Genomic DNA, 18,363 nt, shown 5'->3' with positions numbered 1-18,363 from the left:
ATTGTTTATGTGTAATTAATTTAATGTTTTTTTTCTTTGATAATACATTGAATCAGTCATGTGAGACAAATTGTACAAATATTTTTAAATAACCTTTACAATACTTAAAGATGTATTGTCCCTTTGTCAAATTCCAAAAAAATAAAAAATCAAAGATTTCGAAAAAAAGTGGGTCATTTTGAAGTATCATAATAGTTATTAACTTTCACCAAAAATTAGTTGAAAAAAAAATCATTTAACTGAAATACAGACATTTTTTGGTTCAAAAAATAACTTTGACTTCCAGTAAAAGTTTTCAATCAAAACATATCTCATAATGCAACGCGCTTATTTGGCTACTCTGTATGCATAATCATAAAACTTCCTCGCGATCTGTGTGAAAACACCTTCTCAACCGTGATGAGTTGTAAACAATCCTAATTAGCATCATGCATAATGTATAATCATGGTTTGAAATCTTTGTTTACTTTCGCTCACGATGATTTTCCAGAAGAAATGTAATCAAGTTAATTTACCTGTTAATTACGTAAAATTGTTGTTTTTGGCTCGAATTTTCGACTTAAAGTGAATAACTTTAATATTACTTTGATATGGCCAATTTAAATTTAGAATATTCTGACCTTCATTTTTTTGTGTTTCAAGGGACAATACATCTTTAATATTGCTAGTTATTTTTTCAGTTCTAGATATTTCTTTATATTTACAGATACCTACACCATGTTTTGATGAAGAATGCAGTAGTGACAGATTCCAATCGAAGTTTACTAGTAGAGACACTAAGAGCAATCTCTGAAATTCTTATCTGGGGAGATCAGAATGATAGTTCTGTATTTGAGTATGTTAAAGCTTCTAACGAACAAAGTGGGCCCTTAAAATATTAAGTACAGCGTAGAACACTTACTAAGGGGACATATTCAGAGGTCCAAAAAAGTCTCCCCTGAATAGGGGTCGGCTATACAGTAGCTTTAAAATGTATATTTCCCCTTGTTCGTTTCCCCTTAATAGAATGGGTTCTATAGTGTATATCTCAAAGCTGTAGAATTTAATGATTAAACACTATAAATATACAATTTTATAAAAACAACTTGTCATGCTATAGCTGCACATTATTTCCCACCTAGTGTGTTGTATTTAAACATACTTTTATAACATATGTTTATGTGACCTTTTAAAATACCATATTTATTTTCAGTTTCTTTTTGGAAAAGAACATGTTGGTATTTTTCCTCAAGATCTTAAGGCAGAAAACAAGTCGATATATATGTGTACAACTACTGCAAACACTTAATATTCTGTTTGAGAATATAAGAAATGAAACTTCACTATGTAAGTTGTATATTACTATGTTTAACTATTGCTCCTAAATGTGGTCTTTTAGTGAACATATTTTTTAATGGAGTGTGCAAGTTTATTTTTGTTAATCCTGCTTACTATATTTCTCTAATTGTAATTTTTTATTCAAGAATGTATCTTGTTAAGTACATACATTTAGTTTTTTGTGATAAGCTTTGATTAGCTTAATAGCTGTACCATATCACCATTTGTCAATTATTTTTTTGTTTTTATTATTTTTTTGTTTTTGTTGACAATAATGAGATTACTATTGTATTATTATTATGTAATTCAGAAATAGTACTATTGTTGTCTCACCATAACTTAACAATTTAGATAAAAATACAATTTTTTGATTTTTTCTTCTCAGATTATCTATTATCTAACAATCATGTTAATTCAATCATTGTTCACAAGTTTGATTTCTCAGATGAAGAGGTAAGTTGATTTTTGTTATACTGCCATCCTAATTTGCTTTCAGTTGATTTGAACAAACACATACAAATTGTCCTTGTCATAATATTAAATGCAATATAAAACACCACAAACAGAAGACCAAATGAATCACAATACTGTATATCACAAATGGGAAAAATACTATTAAAATGCATCATTAGATGGAAGAAGAAAATGATGAATGATTCAATGGTGTTTTTTTTTGTATCTTAACATGTAGTTTTCTTGTTCTAAGGTTCTTGCTTATTACATATCATTTCTGAAGACACTTTCATTGAAGTTGAATTCCCACACCATTCACTTCTTCTACAATGAGGTAAGTAGCCAACACCCTTGTTTCATTTGCTATTTATAAATAATAAACATTGAGAAAACATATAAAGATGACCCATAAATCTGAAAAGCTTATTTCCAATGGAGTCTTATTAACAATCAATTTAAGTTACTCAAACTAAATGAATATTATTATTCTTGCAATATTATGTGAGTTAGCAATTGTTTCAACCATACAACACATTGGTTCAGGCAAGACTTATTTAGACATCTGATGATTGTTTAAAAAATGTTTTCTTAATTAATATTAAATGATTCATTAACTTTTTCTTATCTCTCCCAGCATACAAATGATTTTGCATTGTATACAGAAGCCATCAAATTCTTCAACCATTCTGAAAGTATGGTACGCATTGCTGTCAGGACACTCACTCTCAATGTTTACAAAGGTACCACCTTAATATCACTTTTTACTAATAATAATATAGTAGTCTTATATAGTGCCTAAAGCTCTGTCTACACTATCAAACTAGTTTGAGAAAAAAAGTGTGATGTGCCCAAATATGGTAGTGATATGACATCATCATGTCCATATAAGGGCATAATTTTTTGTAACCTATAGTTTGATAGTGTAGACAAGGCTTTATACAATGTTTCTAAGTGCTTTACACCCAAATGTGATTCATTAAATATCCTAAGATAACCAAAAAAATGAAGAAGAAGCAGATGAACCATTTACACTGCTCCATTCTCATGAATAAAATTCATGAACACACTTAACAAATTCTGTTCAAAATGTTTTCATTTTATGAAAATTAAGCTTAAGCTCATTGTCTAGAACCTAGACTAATAATATCGACCAAAAAAGCATTGATAAATATGTGACAATTTCATGTCATAAAATACTGGCAATATATAAGTTTGGTGGCTGGTGTTTTTATCTTTGTTTTTTGTATAGTGTATATATGTTTATTGTTTTATAAGTGTACTTGGGCCTTTAAGAAAACTGAAAAGTAATCTGGTATAAAGATGAAATATATTAGGCTGGCCTAAAATGAATGGTTTTCTGGAAAGTCTGGTATTCGGAATGTGTTTTATTGGAAAAAAGGAATTTGGGATCTTTTGGATCTCAAGAAAAGTCTGGTTTTGGGAGAGTTTTCAGAGAGTCCGGTATTGGGAAAGTCGACTTTATATATATTTCATGAATTGAAAAAGTGAATATATATTCAACAATTTTAGTTTTATTTACATATATCTATGTTATTTTTTTTTTCAGTTGATGATGAAGCAATGCAAACATACATACGCAACAAGACTGCTGTTCCTTACTTCTCAAATCTGGTCTGGTTTATTGGTAACCATGTTCTTAATCTGGACAACTGTGTCAGGAATGATGTTGAGTAAGTTGATATAAAGCTCTGTCTACACTACACACTTTATGTAACAAAAAAATGTGATGTACCCATATATGGACATGATGATATCATATCACTACCATATTTGGGCATATCACTACCATAGTTGGGCATTTTTCTTTTTAGTCATCAAAGCAAAGACCGCTTATCAACATTGGTAGCGGAACACTTGGACCACCTGCATTATGTAAATGATATCTTATCACTTGGAATTGTAAGACTTAATGATGTTCTGACTGACCACCTGCTTAATAGATTATTCATTCCACTTTATGTTGACTCTCTGACTAGAAACAATGGTGTTGGTAGTTCGGTAAGTATTTACAGTATATAAGTTTCAGTTCAACTCACTAACTATAGAACATACTCTGATAGTTGATGACTCATTAAATACATTATCAACTAATTATTTTAGACTTGACAAACTAAAATTAAAAGACATTACAAGCAGTTTAAGTAGCATTTCATACAAAATATACATGAATAGTTATATTTTGTCTACTTATAGTTCTTATAAATTAAGTGTTTTACTCAACTCTTTCTTAAATTACAGGATAGTAAACAGCAGGATAGTCACACTCACATCAGCTCTGTTGTCTCACTGTTCCTTTTATCACAAGTAAGCCTAATGTTTTAAAACTACTATAGTAAACAATTTGTGACTGTGGTACCTTCTTTTGATGCTGGGCCAGTATGCGCCGCTGTTAAGCTCAAAACTTTGTTTTAAACTTTTATTCAATCATTTTTGTAGACACACATTAAGCTCTGTCTACACTATCAAACTTGATGTGATACAATAAATGTGATGTGCCTATATATGGACACGATGATGCCATATCACTACCATATTTAGGCACATCACACTTTTTTGTCAAACTAGTTTGATAGTGTAGACAGAGCTTTACATTAGCGCAGTATTAATTATTGAATTGTATCCGATACCATAAAACTTTACAAAGTTATATCTATATACTCTGTTACAGTGTTTCAAGCCAGTTGTTGATTTCAAACCATTCTTTTACTTAGGTGTTCCTAATCCTTAAACATGAACCAATTGTGTCAACACTTGCTGATATTATATTCAATGGTAATGAAGATACAGTGGCCCAACAACCTACTGATATTAGTGGTATTGAATGTGAAGTAAGTTTATGAATTATAGACATATTGACTCTTGTGAGTGAGTTGATTGGTTGCCCCATAGGTGTTTGTAGTATGTGTAAATTATTTGGTGTTTTATGGATTGGGAACATGTGGCTGATGCTGAGCTGGTTAGCCTAGACGATTTGAAGTTCACATAAAAACTTTGCAGTACAGCTGGTGGTATCAAACAAGAATTTGAAATACCTAGAGCTGCTATTTATGATCTTTTTGCTTAAGTCAAGATAGAATTGTTTAAGTGAAAAACGTAGGCTTTATTTATCAAACCAGTTTTTTTATATTATAGAATTGATTTTTTAAAAAACTACTTAAAATATTTGTCTAGGTTATAAACTGACTTAAGAAATATAAATTAAAACTAACTTAAGCAATATAATTGTTAAGCATGTTTGATAAATCTGACCCTAGAAATCCACACTACAATTATATTTTATCATTTTAGATTTTAAATGGAACATTGAGGGCATTTGTTGCTCCAGAAATATCTCTTGAGCAATCAATGGAGAAAGTGAGAGAAAGTGCAGGTACTCCAATCCAATCACGACGAAGACCAAATTACAGAGATGTTGATTCACCCACTGAAAAAATAGAATATTCCATTCCAGAACCAATGGGTAGTAGCAGTCACTCTGACTCTAAAGATACGGACGAAAAAAGTAAATTTAAGCCTTCAATAAATCAATGATTTTTTTTAGTTTGCATTCTTGCATAATTAAAAATAATAAGCAATTATAATTAGCAATTACTATTAATGGAAAGTTGTATGTTAAAGCCCAGTTTACACTACTACAATTTGAAATTGGTTTGTTGTTGTAAGCTCAGGGTTTGCTACTTTTTAGGGATGTTTATGGTACATATACAAGTTCAAATTTATTGTCAAATACATAGTAATTGTAATTCAATGTAATTTGTACTCCAATGTTTAAAAACACGATAAAAATACATACAAAAAACAATACAATATATTTGCTAGTTACCAAAACTGTCATTGTGTCCATCTGCAGGAATCTGTAGACTTTGATGCGCTGAGTTTACAAACAACAGCAAACAAGGGTCTGAAGAAGGTCACAACCTATCTTTTGCAAACTAGTTTTCTGCAGTTTGACAAAGTTTATCAGCTGTGTCCACACTAGCATACTTAGAAAACTTGTTTTGACAAGTTTGAAAAATAAAGTGTTTCCTAGTATAGACAGGCATAATGCTATTAATAATAGCATTATGCCCTTTTATGCTTTATCAAATGCTAAGTTTCAATCGTAATGACTTCTTTTTTAAGCAGCCTAGGGTGTCGGTTATACAATAGATGTGCTTATATTTTGCAGGTGATACTACAGATTCAAATCAGCCTGTATCGTTAGTTGTTAATAATTGTACAGATGAGGAGAAGTCATTGGCAGCTGTAACAAGTAAGACTGAAATGACACTAGCTAACAGGTCAGTGGGTTCATATTTTACATCACTTACTATACTGTTGCTATTAATAATGTTATTAGTTTTTTGTAGCTCACTTAAGCTCTGTCTACACTATCAACTTTATGTGACAAAAAAATGTGATGTGCCCATATAATGTACATGATGATGTAATATCACTACCATATTTGAGCACATCACACTTTTTTTGTCAAACTAGTTTGATAGTGTTAACAGATCTATATATGTTACAATGTATTATGCACCTTAGTAAACCAAATATATACTGAATCAAATGTGATAGAAGGGTTATTGTTATTATTTTCTAATTTTGTAATGAAGGTGTGAAACAGACTGCCTCACCTTTTCAAACAAATTCTGATATATATTTGCGTGTCATTGCCTTCAAATATGAAATCCATTTTGCTACATTGTGATTAACAGATTACAAATGGGCACCTGCGGAATAGTGGGTGTATTCACCAATCACAATTAAGTGAGATATTTCCCTTGAATATTAAGTGTTTGAGGATTTCCATTAAGTGGTCTTCAGTTTGTTAAGAGAGTTTTTTTTTGTCCCATGACCTAGGTGGTCGTAGAGGCGTAGCAGACGAGATACAGTACTCATCATGATACGACTCTCAGGCATACGCCATATCTCCCAGTGGTGCCTATTTCCTCTCTGGGCTGGCGGGGGTTTTTGCTGGATGTCCAACCACCCTCCTAACACCACACCACTCCTAAAGGAGTACCGGTTTGGTCGCCAGTGTGTGACAGTGGCTGTGTGTGGACTAGAATACCAGGGTTCTAGAGTGTTATACCTGGTGAATACAGCCACTGGTTACTAACCTGTTTTGTAGAATGCAACAGTGTTACTAATAGAATGAGCATGAACATTACAGAACACTAATCCAGTCTTCAATGAATAATTAAATCATACAGTCAGTGAAATAACATGTAAACATATTGCTTGAAAATTGAATGATAACTTTATTACTTTCCATCCTCCATCCAAAAGAAAAATTCGGAGGTAGGTGGAATTGAAATTAGATATTGTATAAATCGCTGCTTTACTCCTTCATCATTGTTTATTTGCCAGTCTGGTTAGATTTATACCAAACATGTTGTCTAGTGGTGATAAAATCTTGATAAACCAACTTCAGAAGAACAAACCCTCTTGAAAGAAACTTGAAGGCGACACCATTTTAAGGTGACACTTCCCTGTAAACGAACAAGGGGTAATTCTACGGCCAACTTCTTACTAAGACACTTTATTGGGTCCTGTGTAGGTTGTGTTCCCTTAGGATTTTTAAGTATTTTAGTGAGTTGGTTTATCTAGGTTACTATCCACAGACTATCAACATGTCTTATGTTTTTTATAATCCATCAGATTTTGGTTCAAAATCTTAAAATTTTAATTTTCATTCAAATTTCTTATTAAATATTCATCAAGTTTCTTTTGCCCAAAAATATATGATTTTGATTTATTCGAAAAATTAAATTATTATTTAATATAATTTTCACATAAACACACACAGATTATATTTAAATGATTTAAAATGATTTGTTTTAGCATGTTTTTGTAATCTTCTGGTGTCGCATATGAGGTCCACAGCTTTGTTGAAAACCATTCCTCGTTGTTTTTTAAAAATAATTTCTTTAATTTTGTCAAACATTTGATTACGGTATCTCATCTTAAAAACTTTTGAATTTAATGCATGATTAAGTTTGCTGGTTTACAGAATGTTTTACAAACAAAACTTTATTGTACATGGAGCTCTCTTTCAACTATACTATATAACTTATGATCTAACACTTATCTTTTAATTTAATTACTTGTGTGGTGTACTGCAATCATTCAGTTATTACGTATTCTTCACAACGCAAACGGTCTGACGTCACTGCTGTGTTTTTAGGGCGCTGTGTTTAATTATTTTCTCTAATTTGATCAACAAACAATAAATAAATTTATTATTATTTTTTAAATTTATTATTTGAATCCAAATGACATTTGTTTAGATGTTTTATTTCAATTCATTGGCAATTATGTGTATACTATAAAGCTCTATCTACGCTATCAAACTTTATGTGACAAAATAATGTGATGTGCCCATATATGGACATGATGATGTCATATCACTACCATATTTGGGCATATCACTATCAGATTTGGGCATATCACACTTAATTTGATAGTGTGTACAGCGCTTTATGTCTATTTTGCTTATTTGTTTCCTTAGACCGTACCTAGCCTCAATATTTACAGCATTAAAGTGTGCAGATAGTGACTACTCGGCGTTGTTCTCACTTTGTCTACTGTACGCTATTGGTTCAAATCAAGGCATTAAACGATCACTATTAGAGAGTGTCTGCTTGACAAATCAATCTGAAGTATGTATAGCTTTGTTCAATTTAAATATTTATAAGTGAATAATTTTATAATAAACATGTTGATAATTAGGTTTAGAAAAAGTCCAACTTGTATACAGTTCATGTGTTTGTGTACAGTCATCTATCCCAAAACCGGTCTTTCCCAAAACCGGAAACTCTCCCAAAACCAGACACTCTCCCACACTTTTCTTAAGATCCAAAAGGTCCCAAATTCATTTTTACCATTAGAAACACATTCCAAATACCAGACTTTCCGGAGAACCAGACATTTTAGGCCAGCCCAAAGGTGTCCGGTTTTGGGAGAGTTGATTGTATACCATACAACCCGAGTGTAATCCTGTGCTTGAGTATAATCCCACCCACTTATTGAGGCTAAATGCTTTTCAAGATTGGGTTATTAATGTAATCTGAGTATAATACCCTTTTCACATCTGCATACATTTGTACAACTTGTAACCAGGTTTGGTCTCCCGATTTATTACACATTTTCATACATACATACGTGAACCCTCGGAAGGAAAGCATTGTGCTATTGGATTCTTTCTTTATAGAATAAACAGTATTATAACATGATGCTAATTGAAAAGTTAATAACAGTGATGAGTCAAGCTTGTCAGTACAGCAATACTAAGATCCGACCTGTGACCTTAGAGATGTCAACATTACTACTAGAACAACTAGTGTGCTCTGATGTTCAATGCTATCTACAAGATATGCATCTAGCCTGTATAGAGGTTAGTATACCATGTTGAAATTACTGTATTTTGGGCGTTTTTTTGTTCAGGAGGGTCTTTAGGAAGCGTTTATTCGAGGGAGCCGTTTATACGGGGGAGGCGTCTATTCGGGGAGGCGTTTTTTTTGGTGTAATATGGTAACATGTATACCCCCTAGATATAGAAAAAAAACGTGATAATATACAGTAACAAATGTGGGTGTGGTAGTTGGGGGCGGTTATTCAAAGTGGGGTGTTTATTCAAATAAATATGGTACTTTTAATTGGGAGTTTTTGAGACCTAGGTATTGTTATGTCATGTTGTCTGGACCTAGAAACCATTAAAACTGTGTCTAGAAGTACAGTGAGGGAGTTCGTCCCAAGTTCCCTGCATGTGCACAATGAATTAAGATAACCTTGTTTCACAGTTGGCAAGTCAAAAGCTACCTATGGGATCATCTACACAACTAAATAACGTTTTGTTTTATCTGCAGGGTGCAAAGGAAGAAAGTAATCTCATGTTGAGAAATTTTTACAAAGGAGATGAATTGTTTTTGGATATGTTTGAGGATGAATACCAGAGCATGAAAGTAAGTATACACTTGTAAACATAATATGTAGTATAACAAAACTGGTGTGAGTGTTCATTTGTATGCTTGGTTTGTGTCTCTTATACCAAATATGGAATCTCACTCGATCACTCCATCATCATCTGATGTACTCCAATGATGAATCTTTCATTCCTTTCTATGTATGTCTATACACTTTTCTGGAGCTGTGTAGTGTCTTTGGTCCTTCAATTGATCTTCTGCTCTGAGCTGATCTCCAGGTCAACAGCTCTGATACTACAGTACTCTTCCCTCACATTTTTTGAAGTGCCCAATATTGATGTAATTTCTGATAGGTCTACATAACATATATGTCTTATATAAGTCAAAGATGCTCCCCAGGTGGAATGCCATCCTGAGATGAGTAGTAGTAATTATTCTTGTTTATTTTTAATTCATTTATATGTAATTTTACTTTCTATGGACCAGAGATTACGAAATAAAAGATTGAATGAATTGAATGAATGAATACCATGTAGAATTTACTCCTGCAAGCCAATTTGCCAGCCCATGTCATTTTGCTTTCTGACTTTTGCTAGCCAATATGCTAATTTAATAAGCCTACAAGCACCTTTGTACATGTCATGTTTATATTGATTTCAGTCTCGTCCATTGAATGTGGAATACTTAATGATGGATTCATCATTGTTGCTTCCACCAACTGCAACACCAATGACAGGTATTGATTTTATCAAAAGACTGCCCTCTGGAGAGCTAGAAAGATCAAGAAGGGTGAGTGAAGAATATTCATTCTCAGTTTTTATTTGAAATCTATACATCAGAATGCAAAATAAAAATACACATAATTGATAGAGAAGAAAATTGATGTTGCAAGGCATAGTTTAAAAACAATATAACCCAAATGACATTTCCTCTTGGGTGTAGTAGGGTGCAGTTATTTCTTTATTTTATAACACACCTGAGTTTAGCATTGCCATTTGATTGTTTAATTTCATTTCACATGTCATTTAGTATTAATTCTACTAAACAGTAAAAATAATTAAAAAATTAATTGATGGTTCTATTCAATGGTTCTATTGCACATTCAGCTTTTTGTTAAAATTTTGTGCCATACAAGGCGTTGTATGTGTTAATTGTGCATGTTCGAAAACTAACCTGTAGTGTGCGCTGTATATTATTCATGCCGAAACTTTCCCTCTTACCATTCTACCCATCAAAGGATGCTTTTGACGGGTTCTATAACCAGGTTTTGCCAGAGTCTAATCGATCTAATCACATTACATATCAAAAGCATAGGCCGCGCGACCTTACAAGTGTCAATAAATCACTGTGGAAATGTGTCAGATCAAATTCCTCAATCATGGTCAAATGAAGTGACTGAATGTTTGAAAATGTGTTTTTCTATAAAATAATAATAATACCATGTGTTTAACTATGAATAAAAAGAAAAAGTGATATATCTGCAATTTCAAATCGTTAAAATTGATTAATTCTACACGAAGTTAGAATTTGTTGAAAAATCACGATTTCCAGGCTGTGGAGAAAATCGAGCCAGAGAGACACGCGAGGTCTTGGCGTATGAATATTTTACAGTGCAGTGATTTGTTTTTGAATTATCATGTAATATTAATAATAAAATGTCTTTAAAAACAATACTGTATGTAGTTTTGAATACCTTTGCCTTTATTTAAGATGTATTAAAATATAAAATCGAACAATTAATTTTGTTTACAGTAATATACATTACTACTTTATTGTAGCGTAGGTATTATGTTCGTACGAAAACAAAACAATTTCGTCATCATAAACAACAAGCGAGGGGTCGCAACAAAACACGTGTGATGTGGGCTTTCCATGTATTTTGAAAATAACGCCGAAGAAAGCCAAGATGAGGCGCGAAGCATTCATATAAAAAAAATATGATATTTTAGGCCGGGCCTAGTAGTGGTATTATGTCATGGAAATCACTCGCTCGAGTATGTAAATAAAACCTTATTTAACACATTTGTTACAGTTAATCCGATATTTAGCCTAGGAGTTCCACGTATGGACTGCCATGTATCTCCGTTAGATTTTCGTAGGCTACGATATGATGGATTAAAATAGTACTTAATTACAATCGACCTTAGCCTAGCAAGGCCGGCCAAGCCTATACCGATCGTGAGAAGTCGTTTCGTCCTATATATATATATTATAATATGTTATTATATGATATGATTTTGTTACTTTATATTTTCTTCAGTTCTATTTTGTTGAGTGTTTTGGTTGCTGCCTTTTTTTTAATGTTCAGTAAAAAAGTTCACAGGAAATACCTAGATAGTTTATGCTTAATAATCCATTTAGCACTTAATGGGGTCACATGCTGAGTAAAGTCATTAAGGCTGTCACTATCAAGGACAGACAAAACCTGGTTCAAAAGTTGGAAATTTGGTAAGAGGGAAAGTTTCCTCATGTCTACTCCCCAGCCAGAATCCGGGGCTCCCTTTTAGAATGGCTTAGCCTCCTGTGTATAATAAGTAGTAGAGGGTGACCCAAACTACTGCATATCAAATTTTAAATAATCCTTAGCTTATGCAGAATGCAGAATATACAGTACTCTGCACACTTTATCAATATCTCAAATGCACACACTTTTTTTGCAGGCTATACGTGTGTTTTTTCTACTCAGGAACCATTCTCTAAAACTAAGAAAACTACAAGAGACACAGTTACCTTTGACTAAAAAACAGGAATTAATATTGATAGGAGATAAGCTGGATCTGAGTAAGTTTATTGTGACTGTAGCAATACCTTTTTTTCTATTTGTTTCTTATAGTTAATTTTAAACGGATGTGCCTAGAATGTCTTTATATTTTTTATTACTGCAGTAAATAATGAGGGCATTGTTGTATTTACTGTTGTGGTTGATTACATTTACTGGAGTAATTATCTGCTTGGTGTTCTTTTGACCCTGTAGACAATGGTTGCTTGTTCACCTGTTGCAATTTGCGGCATAAACACATAAAAACCATTGTCATTTTCGGAGTGAACAGGATAAATATCTTTTTTATTCTAGGACTTAATAACATCCTTTTATTCATTCATTCGATCCAAAACATTATTTTTAGGTCAAAATAAAACGATTATGTTTTATTCTTAGAACTTTCTTTTATTGCTTTTCTGATCCCACGAAGTACACAAATAAGGAAAAGAAAGAAAATATTTCTCTGTATTAATTGTACTGAGAATTTAGATCAATTGTATGTACCACAATGAAACTACTTATAAAGCTTGTACTTGTGATGAAATTAAGTAACGATAGACTGACTGGTGCTATTGTAAGAAAATCTTACCACAAATTAACAATAGACTAGAATTTATAAAATGTGTAATTGTTGTTCAGGATGGTTTTTAGTAGAACAGTTATTTGAGTCCGGTGTTTAATCTAGGGCAAGTTTATTTTTGGGTGTTACAATGATAACATATTCAAATAAATGTCCTCTCAATATGAAAAATAACACAACTAATATCAAGAAGTGATTATTTGAATCATCATCTGCTGTCAGTAAATTCTACTATAAATAGAGATGTATTATCTGCTATTGTGTGTACAACTGTAAAAAAATATGACGGGACATTTATCCAAGTAAAAAAATATTTGAGGGGCCGTTATACTTCAAATTATGTTCCATCCTCTCCTCTCTTGAAACGTTTTCCGACCTTACGCTTTCCAAGATTTGTTTCCATATTTTTCTGTTTTGGGCAGGATGGTTTGTTATTGTGCTAAAATCTACATTTTTTTTCTTTTAAATCTTTTTTTATTTGGTTTATCCAGTTTCTTTGGTCTTCTTGGTGTCTTTTTACTTTCTTTTCAGTTTCCTTCATTGAGGGAAGAGGGTGGGCCACCTATTCAAAGTGGTGTGTTGTTTGTGTCAAAAATATAATAGTGGAAAATCCAACTTTTTAATAATTATTTATTTTAAACTCTGAATTGAAAATTAAGTGTAGTCAACCGTATCTTCATACTGTTTCACAATGGCACTGAGAATACAATGTACCGATATTTTGCAATACAAGTGAATAGGTTTTGTGAAGGAAGTTATGTAAGTTTTCCAGAAGGCCTGATTGACAGTATTTCCCACAATCAATCTATTTTTGGTTTGGTTTATTTTGAAATTTAATATCCGAAATTTCCATCAAGGCCCTTCATTGAAACTATTATCAGTATATTACCACCACAGCTATTAATCATCAAATAGTCACTGTACTATTCTTCATTCAATTATTAATATTAATGATAAGATCTGTTAAATATATATATGTAAACAAATACCGGTAATCAAACTAATTGATGATCAAATAATTAGATAATTTTATTTATTAACGAGACCAGCTAGCTTTTTCATATTAAAGAGCTGTTAAGTTTTCACTGTTATAAACTTGCATCCAGATTGTAGCTAAATAAAAGCTTGTAATCTTAATAAGTGTGTTCTCTGGTTTTGCCAGCAAGATTTTCCAGTTTAAATTTACTTCAACCTGTATTAAAAATGGTGTAGGAAAATTATACATAACATAGACACTAGTGGTACAGTAGGTTAGGCTAACCATTAAAAACATAGACCAAGGGCAATCAAAGGCTGTATGTTGTCAATTTGATAGACAGAGTACAATATTAATTGACTTCTTTGTATTTAGTAGTATTTATATCTTTATATAATTTGGTACTCCGCTTAATTTGCCGGACTTGATTTCTATATTGGAAGAAAACTGGGAGGCGTTGTATGTTTGTCCGCATCCATCCATACACATGCGTATCAAAGTGACTGGAATGATTCTAGGCAGATTTTAAACTATATTTCAAAATTGGCTTGGTCTCTGTCCTATGTTACAATACACTATTATGATATTGTATGAGAAATTGATCTACTATGTTTTATATTCCCTGATTGTATTATTATGTAAAGCGCCTTTGAACATGTTCTTTCATGAAAATGGCGCTATATAAATATGGCATTATATAAAAGAATAACAAATTGATATTAAAAAATGATTATGTAATTCAAATACAGTACATAACAAATATATAATAATTTAAAAATTCAATAGAGACTGATCTGTTGGAATAGTACAGTAGTAGAAGTAGGAAGATGAATAGGTTATTGTTCTAGCTGAAAATGTGTATTATTACTAATATAATTCAACACATTACCACATATTTCCTAGTGTATTGTATTAGTAACAAAATATTCTCAGCAGAGTATGGTCATTGTTAAACCTTATTCGCTGTTTAAAATCCTTCCTTACTAGTAATGGTAGTGACAAAACAGGGTTTCTTCTTAAGCTCTGTCTAAATTATCAAACTTTATGTGACAAATAAATGTGATATGTATGGACACAATGATATCATACCACTACCATATTTGGGCACATCACTCTTTTTTTGTTAGGCTAGTTTGATAGTGTAGACAAAGCTTTACAGATTTTGAATAATATTGCCATGTCTACATTTATCAAACTTTATATGATTGTCACAAAAACATGTGATATATGGAAACGATGACATCCTATCACTACCATATTTGGACACATCACTCTTTGTTTGTCAAGCTAGTTTCATAGTGTAGACAGAGCTTTACAGATTTTGAATAATATTGCCATGTGTTTGATCAGTTACTGTACTGTATATTTCCAGATGATAATGATATTGATCAGAACCGGATGCAATTAAAATTTAATGCGTTTTAAGATTATAATTAAAATACTAAATTAAAACTCTGCTTGGAATTACCAAATCAATACCTTATGAATTATTCATAAGATAATATAAATATTGATTAGTTCTTAATCATACAAAAATCATTGACTGTATAAGTCTTTAATCAACATTGTGGTTTACATTTCTTGTAATGCATTTGTTTTACCATCAATAATTGATTCCTTTAATAAAAAAAACGAAAGTATCAAATGAAATTCTGAGAATAAATCACTAAAGCTATATTGATAATACCTTGTAAACCGGTGACTTTTTTATCTTTACTTGTGAATATATTCATGATTTCGATTTGATAAATTCTTAACCTCTAATACTGTACTTTTTGATGGAATCTTTCTAAGTGTCTTTGCTAGTCCATGTTGCGTCAAACAATTTTTAAACTTTAAGTTTTGGAATGGTAACCGTGCACTACAGTACATGACTTATAAATGTTTCTAATTCACTATAAAATCCCTATAAAAGAGATGTTTTTGGGACCGAACAAAGTGTCCCTTTTATAGGAGTGTCTCCTATAGGGGTTGACTAGTGTTAAAATGTAGTGGAACTGTAGCTTGGTGGTGAATGTGCTTGCCTTCCAATCCTAAGGTCCGGCGTTCAATTCTGACCTTGTGCCGAGATTCAATCCTGACCTAGTGCCAGGGTTGTAACTCACGACTCCACTCCCTAAGCCTTAGTTTATAAGCACGATAAATTATAAAATATAGTTTATCCATCCTGTAATTGGCGAGTTTGTGCGTTTGAAATATAAACAAAGAAAAGAAAATATTGGCCATCTGTCTGTTTCATAGGAAAGTGTCCCCTTAATAATAAATGTTTCATAGAATGCAACAAAAAGCTTGATTCATCATGTTTTGTAATAATGTGTTTTATGTATTTTAAACCATTTCCGCTGATATTTATAGGCATATTGAATGCTCATTACTTGGTCATTGTCAGATTTAGGTTGCAATATTGATTAGGCACTTCCAGGAAGATGTTGAGTAAATTTTAAGTAGAGTTACGGGTAATCCGCAAACGTGCTCAAATCCAAGTACACATGCATGTCATCCAATCTTTCCATAGCACAAAAAACTTCTCAAATAATCTTGGAGAAGTTGTGTTGAGTAGAGAATTATCTCAATTTACTTCGTTTATAAACTTGACTCTCTTTGTTTTAAGAACTGAACTTACGGGTCAGCATGAGGCATGATGATCATTCCTCTATATTTTGCGAGGGGTGAGGTGTGGGTGAGCTTATCAAGGTTAGGTTACTATCATGGGTGAGCTTACCAAGAGTAAGGGCTTGCATCAATTGTAGGCTATTTTATGGATGGAGTTATAATCAAGGGTGGGGAGGGGAATGTATCAATTGTGGGCTATGTCAAGGATGGAAGAAATCAAGGGTGGGGAGGGGGAGTATATCAAGGGTGTAGAGAGGCATATAACAAGGGTGGGGAGGGGTAATATATCAAGGGTGGGCAGGGATAATATATCAAGGGTGGGGAGAGGAATACCGTATATCAAGGGTGGGGAGGGAATACCGTATATCAAGGGTGGGGAGGGGGAATATATCATGGGTGGGGAGGGGTGCCTATATCAAGGGTGAGGAGGGAATATATCGAGGGTATAGAGGGAGACGTATCAAGAGTAGGGAGGGGAATATATCAAGGGTAGGGAGGGGTGCCTATATCAAGGGTGATGAGGGAATATGTTTAGGGTGAGGAGGGAATATATCAAGGGTAGGAAGGGGAATATATCAAATGTGGGGAGGGGAATATATCAAGGGTAGGGAGGGGGAATATATAAAAAGTGAGTTTATATCAAGGGTAGTTTTAAATCAACATCCTTTAAATTCTGAAAAACGTTTAAATTACATTGAATTTCTCTTTTCTAATTTTATATTCTCAATATATTATAAATCATTGTCAATGTTAATTTAATAATGGAATGACATGACAAATGTCCATTTATTATGAGCTGTTATTATTTTCAATTATATAGTTTCATTGAAACATGCAGTGAGTCAATTATTAATCATTTCTAAATGACAGCTTCATTATAGCTGTGTGTCATTACCTGTTCATTGTGTAACTTTAAGCTAGTAATATGTTCTTGGTAATTACAAACAAAATATTTAAAGGGAGGCAATCTAGAGCTCACAATTCTTTTTTGATATACATATTATATTGTTATGTTTGTTGTAGTATATATTTTATTTATTATTTTAAAACTGTAACTATACTTTATCTTCTCGGATGAGAACTACTGTGTACACATCTATCTTATTTGCACTTTAAAGAACCTAGTACATCATTCTTTCAAGATGCATAGGGGGTTATCCCGGTGTATTAGTACATCACAGCCACAGTCATTACTGGGCCCTCTGGGAGACCAGTCTTTGACTGAAGAGGTTGGCCAGTATAAATAAAATATTATAATTTCAATTTTAATATTTCAACAGTAATTCAAAATCAAAATGCTTAAAAAAAGAATATCATGTTCACAATACCCTGTACACATCGATAAACACAAACCTGTGTTAATTAAATTTCACATAAATACGAACCTCTGTCTCTGCAGAGGTTTTTACATTACAATAGTTACATTAATAAAAAGCTAAATACTACAGTTAGTATAATTTCCTTTAATTGTTATTGCCATGTGAACTGTATCAGTCCTTTTAATGTTCTCTCTTTTTGTTTAAATATTGGTGTATTTTAGCTGGCCCTGCGGCGGCCCGGAAAGACTTCTGGAGGACCTTGTGCGACATTGGTTTCCTTTAAGAATCAAAACAGGATAGAATCAGCTATTGTTCATAAAATATTCATTGTCCAAATCTGGATTTCATGGAATTGAGTTGAGACACTATTGTGGTAGATAAAAATCTAATAAATTCTCTGAAAAATAACCTTG

General features: G+C 32.4%; 1 protein-coding gene across 1 annotated transcript in view; it reads left to right on the top strand.

Annotated features, from left to right (window-relative positions):
* The window catches only part of LOC144840780 (protein CLEC16A-like), a 43,210-nt gene that overhangs the window by 595 nt on the left and 24,252 nt on the right, over positions 1-18,363 (top strand). The window contains exons 2-17 of the mRNA XM_078696805.1: positions 707-835; positions 1,193-1,326; positions 1,703-1,770; positions 2,024-2,104; positions 2,405-2,510; positions 3,338-3,461; positions 3,603-3,789; positions 4,030-4,095; positions 4,503-4,619; positions 5,080-5,293; positions 5,960-6,071; positions 8,288-8,438; positions 8,990-9,172; positions 9,645-9,740; positions 10,362-10,490; positions 12,362-12,482. Coding sequence (XP_078552931.1) covers positions 707-835; positions 1,193-1,326; positions 1,703-1,770; positions 2,024-2,104; positions 2,405-2,510; positions 3,338-3,461; positions 3,603-3,789; positions 4,030-4,095; positions 4,503-4,619; positions 5,080-5,293; positions 5,960-6,071; positions 8,288-8,438; positions 8,990-9,172; positions 9,645-9,740; positions 10,362-10,490; positions 12,362-12,482 — 2,018 coding nt within the window. The remainder of the gene's footprint in view (positions 1-706; positions 836-1,192; positions 1,327-1,702; positions 1,771-2,023; positions 2,105-2,404; positions 2,511-3,337; positions 3,462-3,602; positions 3,790-4,029; positions 4,096-4,502; positions 4,620-5,079; positions 5,294-5,959; positions 6,072-8,287; positions 8,439-8,989; positions 9,173-9,644; positions 9,741-10,361; positions 10,491-12,361; positions 12,483-18,363) is intronic.

This window comes from Antedon bifida, chromosome 4, assembly GCF_963402885.1.
Source record: "Antedon bifida chromosome 4, ecAntBifi1.1, whole genome shotgun sequence".
Taxonomy (NCBI): Eukaryota; Metazoa; Echinodermata; class Crinoidea; order Comatulida; family Antedonidae; genus Antedon; species Antedon bifida.
This window is presented reverse-complemented; position numbering and strand designations above follow the sequence as displayed.